The following is an 11216-nucleotide window of genomic DNA, read 5'->3' on the forward strand; positions in this document are numbered from 1 at the left end:
GATGAAGACCATCTCTTTTCAACAGGTCAGGTCTGCCCCAAAAACTTGTCCAATTGTCTATGAAATGTTATTCTGCGGGCACCATTTAGACATCCAACCATTGAGTGATGACAGTCTACTATGTATCTCATCACCACGGTAAGCAGGGAGGGGACCAGAGCATATTACAGTGTCTGACATAGTACTTGCAAGATCACACACCTCTTTAATGTTATTTTTAGTGATCTCTGACTGGAGAAGTCGAACATCATTAGCGGCGGCGGGAATAACAATCTTACTGAATTTACATTTAGCATTAGCCAGCACTTTTAAATTTGCCAAGATGTCAGGCGCTCTGGCTTCCGGTAAACATTGGACTATGGTGGCTGGTGTCTCTATGTTCACGTTCCGTACCATAGAATCGCCAATAACTAGAGCAGGTTTCTCAGCGGGTGCGTCACTGAGTGGGGAAAACCTGTTTAATGTTTTGATCGGAATGGAAGAGCGGTGTTTTGACCCGCGACTATGCCACCTCACATTCACCCAGTTTCCCTGCTGCGGAGGCTCTGTAATCGGAACCGAACATTGTATAGGACTCCCTGAGCTAGTCGCATCCAACGCCGTATATACAGCCCTCACATTCTTACTGTCCTCAATTAAAGTTTGGATGCGTGTCTCTAAATCTGAAATCTTCTCTGTCAGTCTAATTATTTCCCTGCATTTATGACATGCGAATCCCTCGTCACTGACAGAGAGAGCTAAACTATACATGTGGCAAGCAGTGCAAACAATAATAGCAGGAGAAGAAGCCATTACTCACCATGATTGATGAATGGTTCTGAATACTGTATAAAAATACTGTAATTTTTCTGCATAAAAAAATGTGATTTACTGTAATGTGTCATTAATGTCATAATACTTACTAAAAAAATTTTACAGTGTAGAATATTCATCACTTTATAAAGATTTACAAACACTCAAATCTGACACATTTTTATTGAAGAGATGGAGATGAGTAGTGTTACATTGTTTCAGTAACAAATCTTTAAAACATGACTATTAATTATTGACTTTACTTGTTTTTCTCTTTCTCTCTGCAGGCTGTGGAGCTGCAGTATTGGAGAGAAAGGCTGTGCTGCTTTGATTTTAGCTCTGAGATCAAACCCCTCACACCTGACAGAACTGAATCTGAACTGTAATAATCCAGGAGATTCAGGAGTGAAGCTGCTCTCTGCTCTACTGGAGGATCCACACTGTAAACTGAAGAAACTACAGTGAGTGTTATATTAACCCTCTGGGGTCGAAGCCCACACCGGTGCTGTCTATCTTGTATTTTCTTTATGACCGCTAAAAGAACTAAAAATACTCTGTCATTTTTTATCGTGCAGATAAGAATAAGTTATTGTTTGAAACTGCAAAGGGTCTAATTGACCTTCACTGTGTATATTTTTATTATACTGTGTTGTAAATAAAATACAAATAATTCAAATAACAATTTTCACATCATTTTGTAGCAAAAACTCTAGTTTGCCACATTCAGTTCTTAAAAGTCTTGTGAACAAATGTTCTGTATGTGTTTTATGGCCTTATTTCAGTGACTTAAAATTTTTTGTTTTTCACTAACCACGCATAAACGTTGTTTTCTCAAAAACATGTACATTCATGCTGCTCACATATTATTGTAGCCCAGTTTGTGCTGAATACAGTGTTATCAGACTTTAGCCAATTATGTTTTTAAGACACTGAAAAAACACAAATGTCAGGGCATGTCAAAACTTCTCCAGGGCCCCAAAACACCCTCAGAACCCAGAAGGTTAATTAACACACACACACACACACACACAAAACTGTGTGAAAATACTGCCAAACAAAAACATTTAATGTTAAGAACAGTTGACTAATATTAAATGATTTGCAACGTCCATCTTACCTCGTTCTCTTTCAACGTTAAACTGATGCTTCAAACTGGAAATTGCGCTCTGCTTCTGTGAACGGTATACACAGCCAACTTTGATTTGATTGGTCATCTCAGTCATTTTGACATTGATAAGCGCAGTTAGACAGCTGAAAATTGATCTGAAGCCCTTGTATGCGCAGCGATTGTGCGAATGGTTTGCAGGTGCTAGATTATTACCCCCTATTGACAGGTTTAGGAGTAGGTGTGGGGAGGGGTTAGGATTAGGGGTGGGTAAGAATTAGGCAATCAGATAGTGACTTCAACAAGGGGGGTAATAATTAGACAGGGCGTCAAAACTGGGCACAACAATTTTGATGATTTTTTTTACCCTGTCAAATTTTGCCACCTCCCATTAAAACAGCAGGGACCGTAATTCGACCTACACCTACCCCAAACCTAAACCTAACCTTACGATATTAAAAATACAGTTGGTAGCATAATCTGATAGGTAGCATTATTTGTCACAACACCTGGAGTCACGTGCATCTGTAGACTAGCGCAGGTTTAATTCTAACACTTTAATAGTATTTATAGATCCTAACAGGCTGTGCAACTATGAGGAATGATTACCTCAACATGTACATCGATATGCAGTATATCCTTATTGCTTGCGTGCCAGTGATTATCCCTTTGTGTACCATAGATTGCTGACTGCTGGCCTATATGGTATTTCAAAAAGTTTGAAGAATGAAAATTATAAACTAGTTCAGTATCACAATTAGGAATCACGAGATTTGTGTGAGTATTCATTAGAGATGCACACAATATATGACTGACAAATCATTAAATAGAATATCCATCACTTTCCCTCTCTAGCTTGTTCTAATCTGAATAATGTGTGAAACTTTGTATTATGAGCACTTCCTCTGTTTATTTGTCTCTTATGATGAATAGCTTGTTGTATTTCTCAATTATAAGTAGCTTTGGAGGCGTTCTCAGGAACACAACATGGACACAGATGCAAGCTTCAGCAGGAAAACAGTTTATTTTTAATAAGTCCAAATAAAAAGGGAAATTCCTCAAAAGAACAAAAATCCAGCCGGGGTATTTAGGAAAATAATAGTCCCACAGAAACAATGAGCAAACAAAAACGTCCTTGCAAAAAACACCCGGCAGAGGGCACTCAATGGCGCGGCCGCATAGGGAATTAGAGAGTGGAGAGGGAAGGAAGAAGCGAGGGAGCCGGCGTCCGAGTGGAGCGAGAGAACTTCTGTGGGGATGCAGATGCCCGGTCTAGGAAACGAGGAAGGAGAAATAGAAAAACAAAACAACTGGAAGAAGCAACAAAAAACCTGACAGGGAGCCGACAATGGCATGACTTAACAGGACTAGACAGGACCAGACGGGGCGGCTGAGCATTGGCAAACTGGCAATCAACGATCTGGCACCAGACGACACACAAGAGGGGAATAAATAGAGCGAGAGATGAACAAAACATTGAATTCAGGTGAGCGAAATCAACTAATTATGAGCAGTAAGGGTGGTAACGAGAGGGAGGGAGGAATGCCACAGAGGAGTACACGGCGAATGATCAAAACAAAACACCATGTGCTCACAACATGCAGACAGATACAAAACACGACAACCAAAGGACAGGGTGATCAAACCGAGGACATGACAGTAACCCCCCCTCTGACGGACGCCACCAGGTGCCGCAGGAAGGGGCTCATCTTGTCGTCGACAGAAGTCCTCGACCAGCGTCCGATCCAAAATGTCCCGGGCCGGAATCCAGCTCCTCTCCTCCGGACCATAGCCCTCCCAGTCCACAAGATATTGAAAGCCCCGACCCCTACGTCTGACATCTAGCAACTTCCGCACGGTATAGACCGGGGAGCCATCCACTAGACGGGGAGGGGGGCTGGGGCAGAGGGAATGAGAGGGGGATACAACACAGGTTTAACCCTCGAGACATGAAAAACAGGGTGCACCCAACCAAGCGTGGTAGGAAGCTTGAGCCGCACCACAGCCGGACTCAGGACTTCGGTGATCCGGTATGGGCCAATGAACCTGGGTGCCAGCTTGCGTGAGGCTACCCTGAGAGGCAGGTCCTTGGTGGAGAGCCATACTTTGACCACACACATAACGGGGAGCAGGAGTCCGGTGACGATCGGCTGCTGCTTTGGTTTGCCTATTAGCCCAGGCCAAGGCCACCTTAGCTCTCTTCCAGGTTCGTCGACACTGTTGGACGAAAACCAAGGCAGACGGAACCGCAGCTTCGGGTTCCTGTGTGGGAAACAAGGGGGGTTGATAATCTACAGAACACTGGAATGGACACATACCTGTGGCAGAGGCCGGAAGGGAGTTATGGGCATACTCTACCCAGGACAGCTGTTGGCACCAGGAGCTTGGATTGTGGGATGCCAGGCAGCGGAGAGTATGTTCCAAATCCTGGTTTGCCCGCTCGGACTGCTGTTGGTCTGGGGATGAAATCCTGTTGACAGATTCGTAGAGGCCCCGATCTGCCGACAGAACTCCCTCCAAAACTGGGAGACAAACTGGGGACCCCTATTGGAGACCACGTCGACCGGAAGACCATGAATCCTGAACACGTGATCAACCATCACCTGTGCAGTCTCCTTGGATGAGGGGAGCTTGGGAAGGAGAATGAAATGGGCCACCTTGGAGAAACGGTCCACCACCGTGAGAATGACGGTGTTGCCCTTTGATTGAGGGAGGCCAGTGACAAAATCAAGGGCCAAGTGTGACCAGGGGCGAGAAGGGATGGGCAAAGGGTGGAGCAGACCAACAGAAGGCGCATTGGAAGTCTTGTTCTGAGCGCACACCGAGCCGGCAGCCACGAACTGTCTGACATCCTTGGCCATGGACGGCCACCAGAATCGCTGACGGATAGCAGTCAGCGACCTCCGGACTCCTGGGTGACAGACCAGCCTGGATGAGTGATCCCACTGGATTACTTCAGAGCGTAGTTTGGTTGGAACAAACAGACTGCCCGCCGGAACCCCCTTCGGCACTGGACTTTTGAGTAAAGCCTCCTCTACTCGTCTTTTGATGCCCCAGGAGAGGGATGCCACCACCACCTCTTTGGGCAAAATGGTGTCAACTGATTCTTCCTCCCCAGGGGCCTCGAACAGACAAGAAAGTGCATAGAGCTTAGAGATATTTTTGGACCCGGGCCTGTAAGACAGGGTGAAATTGAATCGGCCAAAGAAGAGGGCCCAGCGAGCCTGTTGGGAGCTCAGCCTCCTGGCTGAACGGATATATTCAAGGTTTTTATGATCCGTCCAGACCAGGAAGGGCTGAGCTGCACCCTCCAACCAGTAACGCCACTCCCCCAAAGCCAGCCTGACCGCCAACAACTTCCGATTACCTATGTCGTAATTCCGTTCTGGGGGACTCAGGCGGTGGGAGAAGAAAGCACAGGGATGCACCTTCCCATCCTGGTGCGACCGCTGTGATAGGACCGCGCCTAATCCGACAGAGGCATCCACCTCAACAATGAATTGACGTTCAGGGTCTGGAATAGACAAGACAGGAGCAGAGATAAACCGGGACTTTAATTTATCAAAGGCCTCCTGTGCATCAACATTCCATTTGAACGGTACCTTGGGAGAGGTGAGTGCCGTTAAGGGTGCAGCAATCTGACCAAAGTTGCGGATGAAACGACGATAAAAGTTGGCAAACCCCAGGAACCACTGCAGAGCCTGACCGCCAACAACTTCCGATTACCTATGTCGTAATTCCATTCTGGGGGACTCAGGCGGTGGGAGAAGAAAGCACAGGGATGCACCTTCCCATCCTGGTGCGACCGCTGTGATAGGACCGCGCCTAATCCGACAGAGGCATCCACCTCAACAATGAATTGACGTTCAGGGTCTGGAATAGACAAGACAGGAGCAGAGATAAACCGGGACTTTAATTTATCAAAGGCCTCCTGTGCATCAACATTCCATTTGAACGGTACCTTGGGAGAGGTGAGTGCCGTTAAGGGTGCAGCAATCTGACCAAAGTTGCGGATGAAACGACGATAAAAGTTGGCAAACCCCAGGAACCGCTGCAGAGCCTTACGAGAGTCAGGAGCTGGCCACTCGGCAATGGCCCTTACCTTACAGGGGTCCGCTTTGATCTCTCCTGCAGAAATGATGAACCCCAAGAACGGAACCGACTGGGCATGGAAGACGCACTTCTCCACCTTGACATAAAGCTGGTTGTCCAGCAGCCTTTGTAGAACATGCTGAGTGTGTACCTGCGGAGATGGCGAAAATATCAAGATATCGTCAAGATACACGAAGACAAAGCGATTCACCATGTCTCTCAACACGTCGTTAACCAGGGCCTGGAAGACAGCTGAGGCATTGGTCAGACCAAACGGTAGGACCCGGTACTCAAAGTGTCCCATGGGTGTGTTGAAAGCTGTCTTCCACTCATCCCCCTCACGTATGCGAATCAGGTGATAGGCATTCCGGAGGTCAAGCTTGGTGAAGACCTTGGCTCACTGCAAAAGCTCAAAGGCAGACGACGTAAGAGGCAAGGGTGTTCTTTATAGTGATGTCGTTCAGGGACGCAGGGAGCCGTCCTTCTTGACAAAGAAGGACCCGGCACCTGCAGGAGATGAAGAGGGTGCAGACAGATACAAAACACGACAACCGAAGGACAGGGTGATCAAACCGAGGACATGACAGGCGTCTGCTAAATGAATACATGTAAATGTAATGAAAATGTAAAGGAAAACACACTTTTCAAATCTGACGTATTTTTACTGAAGAGATGGAGATTAATAGTGTTACATTGTTTCAAAAGCAAACCTTTAATTATTGCTTCCTTTAATAACTTTATTTGTTTTTTTCTCTTTCTCTCTGCAGGCTGTGGGACTGCAGTATTGGAGAGGAAGGCTGTGCTGCTCTGATTTCAGCTCTGAGATCAAACCCCTCACACCTGACAGAACTGAATCTAAGTCGTAATAAACCAGGAGACTCAGGAGTGAAGCTGCTCTCTGCTCTACTGGAGGATCCACACTGTAAACTGCAGAAACTACAGTGAGTGTTGTTATATTATAAACCAGAAAAACTGTGAAAATACTGCCAAACCAAAACAATTCATGGGGATACTTCACCCAAAAATTTAAATTCTGTCGTCACTTTACTTATCTCCAAGTAATTAGAAAACAGTAAGACTTTCTTGTGTAGAACATAAAAGAATATATTTTGAGAAATGTTTTTTTTGTCCACACAAGTGGAAGGCAATGGTACCAAACTACTCAATATTCAAAACGTCATCTATTGTGTTTCACAGAAGAACGAAGGTCATACAGGTTACGACATGCACAGAAGTAAATTATGACCATTTTTTATATTTGGGTGAACTATTCCTTTAAAAGGGTGGTAAACTTTTTTTCTAGGCTTGATTGTGTTTATAGGGTGCAGTCTAACGTGTTAATGTTTCGTTAAAAAAACAACAACATTATATTTCACATAATTTACACAGTAAAATCTCACTCCCAGTGTTTATATAATTCTCACTCAGGCCCTGTCCACACGACAGGTATATGTAACAGCTGTGGTGGTGGTGGTTACAGCATATATCTCAGACACACTTCCATATGGCATCCTTCCATTCCATATCTGTTTCATTTTCGTTGAACACAGGGTATTATCAAAACCGCAGCTTTTTCTATGCAGTTTAGCCGTTTGTCCACATGCAAACTCAGCACCAGGGGCCCGTTTCAGAAAGGAGGTTAAGTGAAAACTTTTTGAGTATGTAAACCCTGAAATGAGGGAAACTCTGGGTTTTCTGTTTCAGAATGGGAGGTATGCCAAACCCGAGAAAGCAGGGTAAGTCAAGCCCGTTTCTGAAAGAGTGGTAACTTATACTCAGAATCAGTAACCTACTCTATGTACCAAACCTGGGGTGTGTTTCCAAAAAGCAACTATGGTTCGCAAGTTCCGTCGTTACCAATAGATTTCAATGGAACTAACTACCATAGTTAGCTAACGATGCTTTTGGGAAACGCACACCTGGTCGGGAGCAGGTTCCCTTTCATGGGAACTTCGAACTGCGTCCTCGTCTGAAGCATACATTGAAAAAACACCAACTCGTTGGCCGGCGACAGCCATGACGTCACTACCGGTGCGACTATAGTATAAATAGGCGCCGGGAGCACACATCATTCTTTTCTTCTTCGTCTTCATTGACTGTTTTGTTTGAAGCGTGCATTTCTGTGGTAAGAGCGATCTCTATTTATCTCATTATGGCAAGCACTAGCAAAGCATTTAAGGATGTGTGCATCCGTGTTGACGTTGTTTAACATCTGATGACACTCACGATCTATGCGTTGTTTTGTTTGGGCAAAGAGCACGCATGCGATGTCTCCGAGGGGGCAATCGGCGTGCACTGCGAGTGTTTTTTCCAAGGGAAAAAATAATAATACTAATATTTTTAAAAAAGCTCCGCTCTCGTTTGTCTCTCTTTTCGAGGAAAGAGGGGCAGTCATCTGCTTTCCGCGATCCAGGACCCGCCGCTGCTGAGGCATGGAAGGGAACATAGCGACCCCTAAAGGACGCAGTTCGAAGTTCCCATGAAAGGGAACGTCTCGGGTTACTTTTGTAACCATGGTTCCCTGATTAGGGAATGAGACACTGCGTCCTCTAGGTTTCTTGCCATGCTACGGATGCAAACTTCAGACGAAGAAGTAAATGATGTGTGCTCCCGGCCCCTATTTATACTATAGTCGCACCGGTAGTGACGTCATGGCTGTCACCGGCCAACGAGTTGGTGTTTTTTCAATGTATGCATCAGACACGGGTCACGACAAGGCATTCCCCATAGCGAACCCTAGAGGACGCAGTGTCTCGTTCCCTACTCAGGGAACCATGGTTACATAAGTAACCTGAGACATTTTCTTCAGTAAACCCAGAGTTTCTTACAGTCTCCTCCCCCTTTTTAAAGTGTAAGCGATGTTTAAATACCTCATTCATTCATTCACGCTGCAAAAATGCTTGTGTATTCTGTCTTATTTCAAGTACAAATATCTAAAAGTTCTTAAATCACAATGCATTTTTTAAATGAGAAAAACAATATAGCCTAAGATGTTTATTCTTGTTTCCTGGGGGGAAACAAGTGCATTTAAGTAAATTTTACTTAAAACAAGTAAAATGATCTGCCATGGGGCAAGAAAAGTCATCTTAATGCAAGCATAAACAAGATTCTTTTTTGTTTCCCCCACCTCAACCCCTTCAAACCCCAGACACCGTCAAAGTGACAAAAATGGCATGTCCTTTTATACTGTAGATGAGGAGGCTGTATTAATTCGTAGGAAGTTAAATTTTTTGTGCCATATCACATGCATATTCATTTGGTAGGTTTCTATATTGGGGATGCAGAGCACATTAGTAAGACCGCTGTATGCAGAGCGGTAACGAAGGTGTGCCTCGCTGATGTTCATTTGATAACATCTTATGGCAACCTCTGGAAGTAACCCAATAATTAGAATTTCCTTCAGGATTTCCAGTGGGGTTGGTTACATTGATGACACGCAGATTCCTATCATCGCACCTTCCAAAAATGAAACCGATATGGAATGGAAGGATGCCGTATGGAAGTGTAGTCCGATATATATGCTGTAACCACCACAGCTGTTACATAAACACAAATTATGCACAATATATTTGGTCATCTTTATTTCCTACAAATACAAAAGCAAGAGTTATTATTTTTTACTGTTGGATTTTAGTATTCTTCCAATACTTGGTATTATGGTCATCTCCTCTTCATCTGTTCTTCATTATTTTGCGACCCTTCTTGCTGTTGCCTGAGTAGAAGTCAAAAGTTAATTTCATTACTCTAATTAAGAAATGTAACAGGTTGGATTAGAGAATATTTAATTATGTGAAAAGATTAGATTACATGAAAAGATTAGATAGAGTACGTGAAAAAAAGCTGCTGCACATTGAAATTGACACTGAATTAAATTTATTTAATACCAAATGTTTGTAAAGTCATGTAGCCTACAGCCATGAATATGTTATGCTTAAAGCTTTATCTGATTGAATTGTTTTTATACTTCATTTTTAGCTGCTGTCACGTTCTTCTTTTTTCTTTTCTTTTTTTTGCCCATGGGATACCATGAAAATTCATATTAATTCAATAACCTACCGTTCTGCCAGTTTTCACCTCTGTTATTATAACAGTGACTAAGAATTAAACTTATGCGTTGACTCAAAGTATGCAGACTTCTTTTTGTCGATGCTGTTGCCATGATGAATCATAATTCTGGAGCTCCATTGATCATGACTTTTCATAGTCCTGGTGCACGCGCTAAACTCAGAGTCAATCTACTCAGAGTTGACTGAACTAACACAATTCAGCTGTTCTGAAACCGAAAACTCAAGAGTTTCCCATCTCAGGATAAGTCAACTCAGAGTTTAAGTTTTAACTCAGAGTTGGTTGAACCTCCTTATTGAAACGGGCCCAAGGTCACTGAAACCGAACATTTTTGAAAACTCCTGCCAGGGTGAAGATTTTCAAAAACTCCAGTTGCAGTGTTGTCGTGTAGACAGCGAAACTGGAGTTTTTGGCTTGTGACGTCGGAGCATGCGCTGTTATCTCCGCCTACTGGAAACATTTTCAGGCTTCTGATTGGCCAACATGGCTTTACGGTTGAGATTTAATTTTGCCACCTGTTGGCTTGGCATGCTCTTGACAGTGCTTCATAGTTAAGTCAAGTCAAGTCTGCTTTATTGTCAATTCTTCCACATGTACAGCACATACACACAGATAATTGAAATTGCGTTACTCTCAGACCCTTGGTGCATACAGATAACACTACAGTAGAACATAAATACAGATAGATACAGATTAAATACAAAATACAAAATACAACTATACAAATATACAAATAAGGTAAAATGTAAAATATATATATAAAGCACAAGGCATATGGCAGATAGAGTGCAAAACCAGTAAAGTAAACAACAGTGCAGATATAATGATTGTAGTGCAAAAAAATGATTTGTAGTGCAAAAGAGCTTATTCAGACTGATTGATTAAAGTGACAGTGTGTGTGTGTATTAGGGAGGGGGGAGTGGGACTGTCAGAGGGGTCAGAGTTCAGAGGTGCGTAGGGCAAAAGAGGGGAGGGGGGGCAAGGTCGGGAGGGAGTTCAGCTTCCTGACAGCCTAATGGATGAAGCTGTCCTTCAGTCTGCTGGTCCTGGCCTGGAGACTCCGCAGTCTCCTCCCTGATGGCAGCAGACTGAAGAAGCTGTGTGTCGGGTGGGTGGGATCACCTGCAATGCAGAGGGCTTTGCGGGTGAGACGGGTGTTGTA

General features: G+C 44.0%; 1 protein-coding gene across 9 annotated transcripts in view; it reads left to right on the forward strand.

Annotated features, from left to right (window-relative positions):
* The window catches only part of LOC107588436 (NACHT, LRR and PYD domains-containing protein 12-like), a 107467-nt gene that overhangs the window by 75546 nt on the left and 20705 nt on the right, over window positions 1-11216 (forward strand). For 8 of the 9 annotated variants that reach the window (XM_016276521.1, XM_016276522.1, XM_016276526.1 and 5 more), the window contains 2 exons: window positions 1080-1253; window positions 6757-6930. In XM_016276521.1, the coding sequence (XP_016132007.1) occupies window positions 1080-1253; window positions 6757-6930 (348 nt within the window). The remainder of the gene's footprint in view (window positions 1-1079; window positions 1254-6756; window positions 6931-11216) is intronic. The other variant, XM_016276525.1, reaches the window with a different exon arrangement.

The sequence above is a fragment of the Sinocyclocheilus grahami genome, unplaced genomic scaffold (genome assembly GCF_001515645.1).
Source record: "Sinocyclocheilus grahami isolate Dianchi unplaced genomic scaffold, SAMN03320097.WGS_v1.1 scaffold103.1, whole genome shotgun sequence".
Classification (NCBI taxonomy): Eukaryota; Metazoa; Chordata; class Actinopteri; order Cypriniformes; family Cyprinidae; genus Sinocyclocheilus; species Sinocyclocheilus grahami.